The sequence below is a fragment of the Anopheles coustani genome, chromosome 3 (genome assembly GCF_943734705.1).
Source record: "Anopheles coustani chromosome 3, idAnoCousDA_361_x.2, whole genome shotgun sequence".
In the NCBI taxonomy this organism is placed as follows: Eukaryota; Metazoa; Arthropoda; class Insecta; order Diptera; family Culicidae; genus Anopheles; species Anopheles coustani.
In genome coordinates, this window is record NC_071288.1 from 21,946,416 (window position 1) to 21,960,509 (window position 14,094).

The 14,094-nt window shown below is 45.6% G+C and overlaps 1 protein-coding gene across 1 annotated transcript; it reads left to right on the top strand.

The window, feature by feature from the left end:
- Positions 1-6,015: 6,015 nt before the first annotated feature.
- Positions 6,016-11,339, top strand: LOC131260987 (cyclin-L2-like). Its single transcript, XM_058262858.1, has 4 exons — positions 6,016-6,368; positions 6,622-6,806; positions 8,597-9,709; positions 10,215-11,339. Exons 1-4 carry the CDS (start codon positions 6,126-6,128, stop codon positions 10,600-10,602), a joined length of 1,929 nt encoding a protein of 642 aa, XP_058118841.1. The 5' UTR covers positions 6,016-6,125; the 3' UTR covers positions 10,603-11,339.
- Positions 11,340-14,094: the final 2,755 nt, after the last annotated feature.

Genomic DNA, 14,094 nt, shown 5'->3' on the forward strand with positions numbered 1-14,094 from the left:
TAACAAACGATTTGTAGCCTCGCAGGATCAAGGCGGCGGGTGGAAGGCGTTCCGGCAACTTGCACCTGAAAAGGATGTTTGAAGAGCGAAGAATCGACAGCTTCCGATAAACAGAACGTGAATGCAAATTTCAATTTCATCCGTTTGGATCCGAATGGACTTTTTTGTTGTTTAGCTTTCCCCTTTTCCATTTGCCTTTTTTCCCTATTCAATGCGCCTAACATTGTCGGAGCGAACGAGGATCAGGCGAGGAAAAATAGGAATAAACAAGCTAAACATCGAGCCCGCGGTTCGCGCTTCAAAAGGACGCCATGTTCGAAACTGCAACCGTTCGGTGCAATCGACCCCAACCTCCTTGCCCCCCAGGTGGTGGGGGTGGGGGTGTTCGTTCGAACAATCACCTATCGGTTGTCAACACATACACACAATCAGCAACGCACACCAGGACTCCCTTCGGTACGCACGCCATGATCCGGTTGCATTTGACGCTCGCAAATCCGCGGAACTCAAATAGGTAATGGAAGAGGTAAACATAATAAAAGGCAACACAGAACGGCGTGTACATTGTCGTGCTCGTTGCCCGTCAAAGAAAATGGCATCCGTCGGTCAGCAATAGGGTTGGGCGGCTAAATGAAATCCCACCCGGAAGCAAGATGAACTCATTTCAATCGCCGGAGGGAAGGCATCGCGGGATGCATTTGCACCGCGGGGTGGTTTTAGGTGAAGCAATAATAGATATGCATCCGCTGGGAAACGTCGGGACTGCTTGCCCGTTGGTTAGGCAGTACATTATCCTGTCCACCGGAGGGATGGCACCATCTCGCCAATTTCGTGCCGTCGCAGCGGGGTGCGAGATTCGCGGAAACAATTGTTGCTATCTCGGTGTGCCAGCCGAACCGATGTCCATCGGCGATGTTTGCTGGCGGGTGTACTTTAACGGGTGATCTTGAGCATAAATTCCTCCCTCCCCGTGGAACGACGGTTTGCTCGGTGCATGTGGCTCTCCGATGGTATCGCTGGCAGTGCAATGCTCCGGCAAACATAGTTTTTCCGCTGAGAATGAGGGTTGGAATCATTCGTGATCCTTTCGGAGGTGCATGCGCAGACGATCCAGTTTCGTTGAGTTCGTGTTGTTTGGGCGTGTGATACCATCACCGGCCAATAGGGGGCGCAAACATAGCCTTTCAAAGGATATGTCACCTTCTAGTTTTGAACGTCGTTAAGGAAGAAACACGGAATGTTATTTGAATTCGACTAATTAAAGAACGTTCCCTTATTTGAGGCCGGTGTTTTGTAGGATTTTTAATCCACTTTTGAGGTAAAATTGACACAAATAAATGCCAAGCAATGAAGAAAAATAAAGTACCGTCTTCAGACACTGCCTTGTTCGATTTTAATTTAATCGTTTCACTGCAATTGCCAGCCCGCCCTGGGCACAACCCGCCCCACCAACCATCGGCCCTAGCGCTCCGGGCTGATTGCTTTCATTTGAGATAAATTTGGTCCCGGACCAGGGCCTTCCGCCCGGGAGGATTCAAATGGACACAGCACGGAGTGAGCACGAATCGGCGTACATTTCCCATATCTGACATCGACGGGTTTCGAGCGTCATCAGCGTGAGCCATCTTCCCGGACCGGCTTCCGGTCGCAGCGGGTTTTGCTTCTGTACGTTAAATCGCTCGCAACGTTCGCCACCGACGGTGGAATATTGGCAAAATTAATGAAAATACATTTTCGAATCGAATGAAGCAAAGCGAACGCGCAAAGTACAATCGGCCGAAGAAAGGGGGGGAAGGAAAAAATAACCAATGTGGATCTATTTCTACCATCTTCCCCGGAAACGTTCGGTCTCCATCCCGAAGTGGGGGGTGGTGATGGGGGTAAGAGTGGTCCAAATTAAGCAAAGGCTCAGCGATTCCAGAGGTCTCCACGAAAAAAGAAGCTAGAAGAATACGCCGCGCCTTAAAATATCTTTTAATCCCTCCTGGCACCTTTACGTTTTCCACCCGGTTCCATTCCTTCCCCGGGTGGCTGCTACCCTTCCCGCTTTCCCGCCGAGGGATATTTCCGGTAAACATTTTCCATCCCACCAACCGAAGCCGGTTTGGAAAGGGGAGCTCATTTACGCCACCATTGTCAATCGGACGATCGGCTCGATGAAAAGTAGCCAAATTGGAACCGTATTTGACCTGAAGGCAGCGCTTCCCTTGCGCCCTCGCCTCACTCCCCGGGACGATGCCGTCGTTTGAGATTATTTGCCGAAGATATGCAGTAATGAAATGAAAGGTAACCCGGTGGCGTTCGTTTGCTGATGGCGTCGTAACAGCGCGTTAATACGTTTCGCGAAGGTTCGACTTTTTCTCGACGACGACGTCCCATTGATAACTTCGACCCATCCGAAATGGTCGAACCTGTTGATGGGGGTTGTACCCCACAAGAAGGGGAATGTTTTCATTTTTTATCGCCCGGGTTCTTTGGGAACGCCCAGACCCTTGTGCTGCCGTTGCAGCTACAAACTGTCATATCCAATCTAATAAACGCCTGCGTTGGACAGATTACTCGAGCGGCCAAGGTCAGACACGTGCTTAGGCGGTACATAATAACACTTTTAATTCGGAGAATCTTGGAGACATTTTCGTCGACGCTTTCAATGTTGGAGCCCACCACAGATATTTTGGGGTTCCATTATTTCCATATGGTTGAAGGTTCAAGATGCCAGCAGCAGATGCCTTGCGATTTTCTCGGAACATTCTTGCATCATTGTTGGTGAAAACATCCTGTATAAAAATGTGTGGTTCAAGGCAAATGTTTAGCTTAGTCTTAAAGCAAATAAACCAATGAAATACGCTGCGAGAAACTTTCCATTTTAAATAGATGTTCACGAAGTTGAAAAATGGTGTATTTAGTGATAGGTTGTGAAATGTATTTTTTAGATATCAGTTTCAAAATGTTCCATTTGTTGTCATAAGGACCTATCTGTGTATTTAATTCAGAATACGTAATACGAATAAGTCTACAACACAGTCACATCGAAGGGAAATTCAAAACAACATGAGTAAAAATTAGGGCTTTAATCACATTGTGATGAATTTCTTAACGATCTGTGAACCTTCTGTAAGCTTGCTTATGGTGCGTGATGCTGCAGGAATTTTTATTAAATATGCATCTATACATCGTGGGAATAAATGAATAAAGCACAAGTGGAGTAGGTTTTTGAATTCCCCCTTCGCCGAATGTGAGCCGTAATGTAGCTTGTGTTCGCGGGACGCTCTCAAATTTTTCCCCAAATGGCTAATTAATTTTTCCCTTCCCGGAAAAACTCTTTTTTTCATACTAGCGATTCGTTGTCCTTTCTTTGCGTACCGCTGCCTGTTTGTTATGTCGCTTATCGTTTCGCCAACACGGGGTTAGAAGTATTTATCATTAATACCAAAGGCCTTCTCTGTGCCACGTCGCAACGGGGTCCGCGCATTACGTCGTCGCTTTAGATTAAATTTTTACCCCGTCAGCGTTACATACAAGAAAGGAAAACATTCGCGTGGAAAGTGTTTGAGTGTGGCTAGCAAAAAGAAAAAAAAATACTATTGAGAAGAAAAGGGGATCACATAAACACAACGAAAACGAACGAAGAAATGGACAAATTAAACACAACGATGCTTATTGCAAAAAGATGAGCTCATCAGAATCAAACGTTCCTTTGAATCCTTCGAATGCCGCGAAGCGACCCAAAACCCAAAAACCGACGGAGGAAATAATTCCAAATTACGAGTCAAAATAATTGAAATGACAAAAGTGAAATAGAGCAAAGCTCAAAACGCGAACGCTTGGGTAGTAAAATTAGAACCCGACGATGGCTTAACGATCTAAAGTATCCGATCCCACTGCCCCAACGGTAATTTACGTCCCTCTGTGCTTTGACAGTCCACTATTCCCGCTTTGACCGTCACCGATTTTCGTTGGGAGAAATTGAACCAGATCATTATGAATCGGATCTTTCCTGTTAGAGACGCCTGCTAATTTGTAACTGCTGCGGGGTGTTTTCGCTTTCCCATTTCGTGGAAGCGGCCCTGGACGTCAAGTGGCTCTCGGGGGAAAGGTTGCGGAGTACAAGCATGTCCGCGCTTGACTATGTGAAGTGGGGATTTTTCCTTCTCCACGCTTTCCCGAAGACTCATCAAGATTGCAGACGAAAGGCGACGGTACACGATTTACCCATTCGTAATCATTCTTCATTCCTCACTAATACTCTTCCTAGCGAGGAAAATTCTTTTCCCGTGTGAGAAGGGAATGAACATAAAAAGACACACAATTTCAAGGAACAGGGACAAATCTGCTCCGACCAGCTGCAAACTTACTTTATCAGTCCTCGGTCCGTCGCTGCTGCTTCTATCTATCGGAGCAGACAGGACTTACCACTTCCAGCCAGGCTCCATGCCTTCGATGGTTTCCTCGTGCTTCGGAATGCGCCACGGCACCCCGTAGGGTGGTACCGTTCTGATTTAATTTGTTTCCACACAACTGCGCCCAGAGTCTGTCCCACGGTGTAAGCCATCTTGATCGTCACCTGCTGCTCTGGGTGTGTGAAGGAATAGTATTCCACACCACTTTTCCGGCAGGTTCTCGAGTGCGCGCCTAAACTACACTCTTATCGTGCAAACGCTAATATGCAGACGATAGCGTTCCCGATGACGACGACAAGCGGCTTCCATCCTTCCGGACCGCCCACGCTTTCGACAGGTTCGGCTTTCGTCTTCTAAATAAAAATGAGTTTTAATTAAAATGCTGCTGCATCCGGTCCCTGTGTACTGGGAGGGTGTCATGCTAAACGATCCGGTGATACTGGCAACTCTATCTCTCTTCCGCTAAGCATCCGGAGGAGGACTTTTATCCCTTTATAGCGTTCTTTTAGTTTTGTACAAAAACTGATCCAGGCAGTGGTGGGTGGTATCTCAATATGGTCTTGCCGTTAATTATAACTTCAACTAGTATAGAAAGCACATCGGCAGGATAAGGTAAACGGCCCTGTGATCTTCGTTTTGCAATCACTGTAAATAGTATAATGACTACGAACTCATTTGAAAAAAACAACGGTACTGGCTTAATTGAAATTTTACCAATCAAACTTCAATTGTATTTTATTTGAACAACAGTTAACTATAGGCAAAGTAGTTGATAGAAACTGTGTCATGAATAAATACGATCGCTGTAACGATATCATAATATGTGTTGAAAGTATGGCGTTGAACTCTTCACACTTTTTTTCTGAACCTCTCTCGGATAAGCAATTGGTTTTCGTACTGCTTTGCCCATTAGTTTTCTGTCGCCCGTTTGGGTTCTACTTTCGTTACACGGCATTGATTAGGACTGCGCCTGCTGCGAAAAAACATTCTAACATGTTTGTACATTTTAATTCATTTATTTAATTTGAATCTATTCATTTGAAATAAATCTGACACAGTATCGACCTGAACCACAGAAGTTCTTATAAGCAAAACAATATTTTTTTAAGCCTTTTCGGGAAGTGGCAGGATTGTGAAGGGGTTAATGAAAAGAAGTCGATCGTATATTCCTCTACCTCGTATAACGGTCTTATCAAAATGGTTCATTTCAAATTTTATCAACTGTGGCAATCTTATTTAAATAACTGTGGTACGAAGAAAACAGTAGATTTTGTCATAAACGTCAAAATTGTTTCGAAAAATGGATGTAGGGATGCCCGTCATGGAAGGGATCGGAATCTATCGGACTTCAAATCTGAATCCCAATCCGACACATCATACAAATTGCCAAACGTTGTTGATTTCATTAGCTGATTTAGGTAAGAAAAGGAGATTTGCGTTATTTTATTGTCAGATTATTTAAACATTCGGATTTATCTTTAACAGATTCAAATCTCAAACGAGTTAAAATAGATTCGAATCAGTCAACTAGGATCCAATCCTTTCGAATCCGTCAACGGAGCGAATCTTCCGACTCCTCATTCTGCCAACACTACTATTAAAAGCCCTTGAAAAGTGTGATCAAACTGGCGTGCGATTTTCTTTCGCGAGCTCGATTTAGGTAGTTTTTCTGTTCACGTTTCGCGTTTTCTGTTGTTCCCGTTGGATCGCCCCGTTCGGAAAACAATGAGTGTGAGCAAAACGATTACCGAAACGGCCAGCAACAAAACGACGACGTCCGTGACTCTGCCTCTGCAGCGTCCGTACGGAAAGATTGTGCTGACGCTCGAAAACTGCCTACTTCCGGAAGCGAAGCTCGACCAAACGCCGTCGCAAAGCGATGGCCTCGATCGGGAAACGGAAACGGACCTGCGGATCCTAGGATGCGAGCTGATTCAAACAGCCGGAATCCTTTTAAAGTTGCCGCAGGTAAGCACTTCCTAACTTCCTTGCGACGCCATCTTGGGCGTGTTTGTGCGTGCATGTGTGTCGCCCAGTTTGTGTGATGAGTAATTAAGTTTGTTTGCTTGGTGTTTATGAAAAGCAAAACAAATTTGCAAACCTAAATGGTCGAAAGTGAGCTTAGAACACCTGTTCCAAAACACAGGGCACTGTGATGCTGTTTCGTCGGATGTTGCAATCTTGAGGCACAATGTTGACATCTATTTTTACCCTCATTCAGGTTGCAATGGCCACTGGGCAGGTGCTGTTCCAGCGGTTCTTCTACTCAAAGTCCTTTGTGCGACACAGCATGGAAGCGACGGCGATGAGTTGCATCTGCCTGGCGTCCAAGATTGAAGAGGCTCCGCGTAGGATACGGGACGTAATCAACGTCTTTCACCACATCAAACAAGTGCGGAGCCAAAAGTAAGTATCGCGCAGGCCAGTTAGACTCGCACTCCCATTCGATCTCTCCGTCCTGCAAGCAACATACGCCAAATATGCTGCTGGCTCGTGCGGTTAAGCGACTTCTATTAACTTATTTCACTTATAGTTTTGTAGGTAAGACGCTCAATCTTACACAAAACTCTATCCCCTTCTCAAAGCTATGAGCTAAAAGAAGCATTAAGAAATGGTGTAAAAACTGAACAAAACAAAATCGATCCAAACAAATCTCCGTCCGTCTCTCCGGTCCGCGCGTGCACGGCCCTGCTGCTGCTGCCGCCGCCAATGCAAGTGGCCGAGCGGATCACAAAATGATCCGGCGCAAAAGGTTAGTCTTAGAGTGTGTCATCTTCGTCTCCGGAAGAAGAGCAGGGCGGACACGACAGGCACCCGCGGAGGGCCGTCCATGCAACCAACCATCCACACACATCCACAACCGGGTCCTTCGAGACGAGCGTAAACGAACTGAATCGTGAATGCTGCCCCGAATCGGACGGTGGACCTCAAAGCCTCCCACCCAGTGGAAAAAAACACATGGCTGCCAACCAACACCGACCGGCGGGAGGACAGCAGCAGGACTGGAAATATCGATACATGCATTCTGGGAACAACCATCCATCCATCCATCCATCCCGGTACGCCAGCGCTGCGCTGTTGACTGAGCTGCAAAGGAAGTGCCGCATAGAAAACAAGAACGAAGAAAAAACGGGGGAATAGTGTCTGTACTGGGAAACGAAACTAACACCGGAGCACACAGGAGGCGGGCCTCCCCCGGGTGCGTGGTGCCTCGGTGTTGAGCCTTGGACAGCGCCATACGGGGGACCCCCCGAGACAGCATGACCGTACCACCGTCGTGTCTGTGGCACTATTCTTGTTTGTGTTTCTACTATCTACATATTTCTCTCTTTCCCCAATGTGCAAATCGATGTTCTCTTTTTTTCTTTATGTTTTCTTGCCATTACACCTTGCCTCCTCAAGACAGCCCCGGGCGAACGCACCAGCTCTAGCCTAGCCTACCAGAGTGTGTGAGAAATGGGTTGGCCAAAGCATTTGATCGGTATTTTCAGCCTCCTGCTGCTTCGGGTAAGTAGAGTCCTAGCCGTTCGGAGACGCCGGTCTGCCTACCTGGTTTGGAACATTGCAACTGCCAACACGGGAACGAAAAGTGGCACCCCCTCCTCGCATGGGGTTTAATTTTAAATGTTCATCTATCTTTTTAGCTATAATTTTAGAATGATTTTGACGTGGGCAAAGAAGTCTGTGTAAGTAGATGTGTGTATGGTAAGTTGTATGGAAAAGAACCATAACGTTTGCTTTGTGCATCAATGAACAGCTAAAACTAGCACACTGTAAAAGGTACTTAACGTACTAATTTGTCAAGAAAAATGAAAATGCAAATTCTAACTTTCACCAAAAACCATACGAACCTACTTGGATGCATTAAGTACGAGTCCCTTCTTTAAACCGCAAATCGTTGCCTACTACGCACCCGGCACAAGATGAAGGGAGTTTTGTTTTTGTTTTGTTTCATTTTGTTTTGTTCAAAAAGATTTTTGGAACACATTTCTTCTATAGAGCGATTCCAAAGTTGCATTCAGATACCCGTTCCAACCCGTTTCCCACCCTGTAACTAGTTTTAACAAGCCATCACGTCCACAACAGTGAGTTTAAAAAACGCCCTCGTGCGTGCTGTTTCCTTCCTTCCGTTTCTCTTCTTTTCTTCGACGCTGTCTTTCGCTCACATTTTCTCACACATAACAAAAAAAACCTAGGCCCATGATACCGATGGTTCTGGATCAGCACTACATCAACCTCAAGTCGCAGGTCATCAAGGCGGAGCGGCGTGTCCTGAAGGAGCTCGGGTTCTGCGTGCACGTGAAGCACCCGCATAAGCTGATCGTGATGTACCTGAAGTACCTCGAGCTGGAGATGCACCAGAACATGATGCAGATGGCGTGGAACTTCATGAACGACTCCTTCCGGACGGACGTGTTCGTGCGCTACCACCCGGAAACGATCGCGTGCGCCTGCATCTACCTGACCGCGCGCAAGCACAACATTCCGCTCCCGAGCAGCCCACCGTGGTTCGTGATATTTCGCGTCAGCGAGGATGACATGCTGGACGTCTGCTACCGCATCATGGCCCTTTACAAGCGGGGCAAACCGAACGCCGAGCAGCTGGAGGCGGCCGTCGAGACGCTCAAGAAGAAGTACCAGGAGCAGCGGAAGAAGGATCGCCCCGAGGCGAACGCCACCCCGCCGACCGTCATCACCGTCGATCGCAACAACGGATCGCACAACGCGTGGGGTGGCTTCATCCAGCGGGCCCTCCCACCGCCGGTGAATCCGTCCGGCACGACGAACGCGACGTCGAACAACAGCGGCAGCGGCAACAACTACAACACCGGCAGCACCAACAGTGGAGGTAACAACAATCCTAGCCACAACAATAGCAACAACAATAACAGCAGTAACGCCGGCATGAACAACAACGAGTCCGACTCAACGGCGAAACTCGACGGGAAGCGGAACTCGCGCTCGCGCTCCAACTCCCGGTCGCGCTCGCGCTCCAAATCACGCTCGCCTCGGTCCATGTCCCGCTCGCAGTCTCGCTCGAGGTCCCACTCGCGATCCCGCTCCCGAACGTCCCGCTCGAGATCGAAAACGCGCTCCCGAAGTGTCGTTTCGCGCTCTCGATCACGCTCCCGATCGGCTCACTCGCCGTACTACGAGAAGGGCGGTGGCACGAAACGCACCTCGAAAAAGACTCGCCATCGCTCGAGGACGCCCTCGAAGACGTCCTCGTCGGCGAAGAAGAAATCCTCCCGCCACTACTCGTCCCGCTCACCTTCGCCAATTGATTCGCCGCAAAAGTACAAGAAGAGGTTCGTAAAGGCTTTTTTCCAATTTATCCTTCTTTTGGGCTGATTTCCACTGCTTTTTTTTATCATCATCAAGAGCAACGTTATCATTTAATGTAAACCTTCCTAGACTAAACAGCAAAGCAATTACATTCCGTGGTTGTTTAGTTCCCTCGTCAAGTTCCCAATAAAGGTGCGAAAGCGTTGTTTCAGGGCTAGAAGTCAATGTAAATATGTCCTGCATCGGAAAACATTAGCGGAATACGATGTTTTGTAGAGTTATGTGTAATTCCGATTCAGATCACGAAGGATTAGTTGGAAACTCCTATCCCTTCCGATTCGTCAATGTTTAAAGATTCGAATGAATCTTTGGTGAAAGATTCATATGAACGAAAGCTGATCTTGAAAATGACGAAATAACTGCAAAACATGATGAAATTGACGTTAAACGGCCCCAAAGAACATCAAATAACTTTTTTAAAGAACCTCATCGGATCGGAACTGTATTATGTTTTTCTTTCTTTTCCAGCGAGAAACGGTACGATCGGCGCTCGGGACGGGACGAGCGAACCACCAGCGACAATCGTTACATGAACGGCTCCGATCGTGATCGTGAGCGTACGAAAGGAATCAGCAGCAGCAACACGTCCTCGATGATGCTGGAGCAGCGCGATCGCCAAAGGGATCGTGATCGCGATCGGGATCGTATCCGTTCGGATGGTGGCAAAGGAGGAGGAGGAGGTGGCTACGATCGCGACGATTATCGGCGTAGCGAAAAGGACGACCGGGGGCGGGGCAATGGCAAGCACGACAAGTACAGCTCTTCCGGTCGCCATAGTGACGGCAGCAGTAGGCATCGCTCCTCCAAGCACGAACGTGATCGTTCCCGCGACCGGGAGCGCGACCGAAGGCGATAAAACCGGTGAAAGCGCATACTTAAGCCACGTGTCGTCAGTGTAGCCGGGTTTCTGTTGCCATGGATGAATGTACGAAAGTTTAGATATGTTTTGAAAAACGTCCCCCCTTTTCCTACCCCGTGTCCAGTACGAGTACCGGTTTAGGGGTGCATTGTTATGATTTTTTTTAACTAGCCAACTAGCTCAATATAGTCACTCACTCACCATCATCATACTCTTTCCGCTGTTGTCGGAAAACTCTCCGCGCGGCCGTCGTAAATTTTGTGCCGAACTAGCTTTAATTTTCCATTGGAAGTGTGTACACAAACAACAACCCCCCTTCCTCTACGGGGCGCATGTTTAGCTTCAGTTTTCATTCCCCGTGTTTTTTACCACTGACCACCCACTCTTGTACAAAAAGGCGAAGAGAAAAAAAAAACATGTTTATCGTAACGCAACCGACGACGGAAAATGGGCTCCGGTTGTCGAGCGCGATGGAAGAGTGTATATTCGTAGTAATGTAACTAGGAACTGAAAAAAAACAGTGGTATGGTGTAGAGTAACAAAAAAACTTTAGTAACTAAGCCACCGTTTAGTGGAATTACGTAACGAAGACAGAAGAGATTTTAAACCAATTCGTCGCCACTCGGGAACAGCAAGTCCATTTGACGATTTGGCCAAAGGAAACTTAACCCATGGGAATCATCAGCGTCGTGATGCAACCAATAAAGCAGTTGAAAAATGTTATTTACAATGTATTTCACCAGCTCTGTGTCGTGTTTCATTTAATCCTACTGTTGATTATCAGTTCAGTTAGATAAAATCTGGTGGTTGATATGGATGTTTTCGAATAGCAAACAAAGAAAAACGCGCAAAAAAATTAATTGTTTAGAGGTGTGGTTTATTATGATTTCACGAAACTGACTGCCACTATTTACACGTGTCGAACCATGCATGTATACTAAATGTGTTACAAATTTGCTCGGGAAATGGGTTATAATAACTGTATGAAACGCTTAACTTAACTCATCCCCCATCGATGGCATCGTATTGTGTTGTCCGATCCTTAAACGGTTTCGCGTTACGGTACCGAATGAACTTTTTCCTTGTTTGATGCAAAAATGGTTTTCAACGATTGCTGTGTTTTATTCTCTCTTGTTTTTTTTGCAAAATGACTTGATATCCTTGTTTATAGGTGTCGTCAGTAACGATCGATTGTTTTATTTTGAATATGTAATGCTTCTGTTGCGTATGCCTGTTTATAACTGCTTTGTTGAAACTCCTTCAGAAACCATTTTCAAACTTTGTTCGGTTGTTTTTATTTTTTTTGTAAACCGATAACTGCATTTGGTGTGATATCTATTTTAGTTACATTCGAATTTGAGTTGAGGTTATGAGTGTTTTCCTTTTGTTTCTTCTTTAATGAATACATTATTAGTTATAATGGTTATTGCTTCACGTTTGGTTGGTTGTTTCGTTGCTGCCCTTTATCCTGGATGATACAAACAAAAAACCCGACAACATACGACCCTGGTATATACTTCCAACAGGCACGAAGGTTGTTCTAGAATTGTGTTATTCTATCTGCAGAGATTTGAATTCCCAGCTCGAAGCTCCACACCGAGCAGCTTCGCTCGTATTCCCATTCCGACACAATTCTCAAAGGCTTCCCTGACAGCTTTGTGTGCGTGTGTGTGTGCATCATTAAGTGCACTCCCGTGGTGCAACGATGGTGCACCAGGAAGTGCACTTAGTCGTTCGTTTGATTTTTTTAAATCTCAGCTACGCCCATCGATTGTGCGTTATATATATCGAACATTCGTGTAACGATTCTTTGCCTTTCTTTTTTCTACCTTTGCCAGCGAAGCACGCAAAGCGAAAAAAAAAAATTATCGTAACGAAATGGTTTTGACAAAATGAAATCTTTTTCAAGCTAATGCACTTTAATGCAGTATGATAGCACATTTTTCTCGTGGAAGCAAAACCGATCCGATATGGTGGGTGGATCAATTTCACTTTGAAGGCATGTTAATGAGCAGTTAGTAGCTTCATACCCGAGCAACGTGGTTTTCGTTTCGTGTGCAAAAAGCGGTAAAATTGAATGCACAGACGACAACTTGTTGAACGGAGGAAAAAATGCAACAGATGTGAAACAATTTACCAAACGATAAAAATGGTCAACAGAAAGAGAAGGAATGTGTGCAATAAAGCAAGATCGAAGATAGCGATAAGAGAAGACGACGAAGATGGTAAGGAGAGAACTTTTCTTCCCACTTCGGTGCTCGGGTTGAAAGGTAGAAAGAAAGCCAGTGATCGTGCAAGATATAATGATAACGCTCGTATCGATTATGGATTATGGTTTTGTTGTTAATCGTCTGTGCTGGCATTGTCTATTTAATCGAAAAACGCTTGCGGAAGGAAAGAATTAGTACACATATATACCTAAACGCTTCTACCCCCCCCCGTCCGTTAAGCTGATGGAGTGTTTCGGATGTGCGGTTTGGAAATGATCCTGGTCGGAAAATGACTCCTCTTTTCACCCCGCTACCCTTCGAAAATTCGTTCAATGTTTTTTTTTGTTCTGGTGTAATTTTAAAGTCAATGTGTATTAAGGTGAAACTAGTTAAATAATGCACAATGTTTCGACTCCGGGATGCCACCATGCAGCAAGCGCGGGCGGGCAAGCGGACAGTGTATATAAACTATATAAACACAAAGTATAACGCAAGTACGACGCAAACAATACGACTAAGAGAGAAAAAAAAAGATACACTAATTATTTCCATGTTTTGTGCGTGCTTTTCTGTTTCCTCTTTTTTGTTCAAATTTTCGGATCTACTCCCGGGACAAATTTGTCGCAAAACGGACGTGGTCCATCGTCCAATCCTTCGCCCGGATTTAGCCGGCCGGACTCGAAAATGAAGCTGGGATGAAATGGAAATACCAGTTTCTATGTGTATTCGTGTGTGTGTGTGTGATTGTATGTTTTTTTTTTCTTTTCTTGAGTACAACAATCGCCGAAAGTGATCGTTAGCGACAGACTCCCCTTGACACGACGAAGGAAGTTGTCGGTTGACTAATGAATCAATTGCTACAACACATGCACAACAAATCCTACGGATGGGGTTATTACGTTGCTCTAGGTTATGCTAAATAATCGTAATAAAAATAATAATAGTACTCATAATTATAATATTTGTAATAATTACACGATTACACATTAAAATGGTAGTTTGGCGCGATGTGGCAGGCGACAATTCGGTGTGCGCGTATGCTTGTCCTCCCTATATGTGTCCTCCTTTTATGCTCCCTCTTCTACTAGCCGATTCTACGGATTAAGTATTCTGTGTGTTTTAGTATTCTTTTTCACACATGCACAACAATCTTTTTTTTTGTGTGTTAAAACATTTGCTGCCTTGTTTTGTTCGCTTTATATGCTGTGTATTTTATCATTTTTTTTTTGTAATGTTTAGTAAGTGTTATGCTTTAACGTCGTGAGAAGGTGTGCCTGGA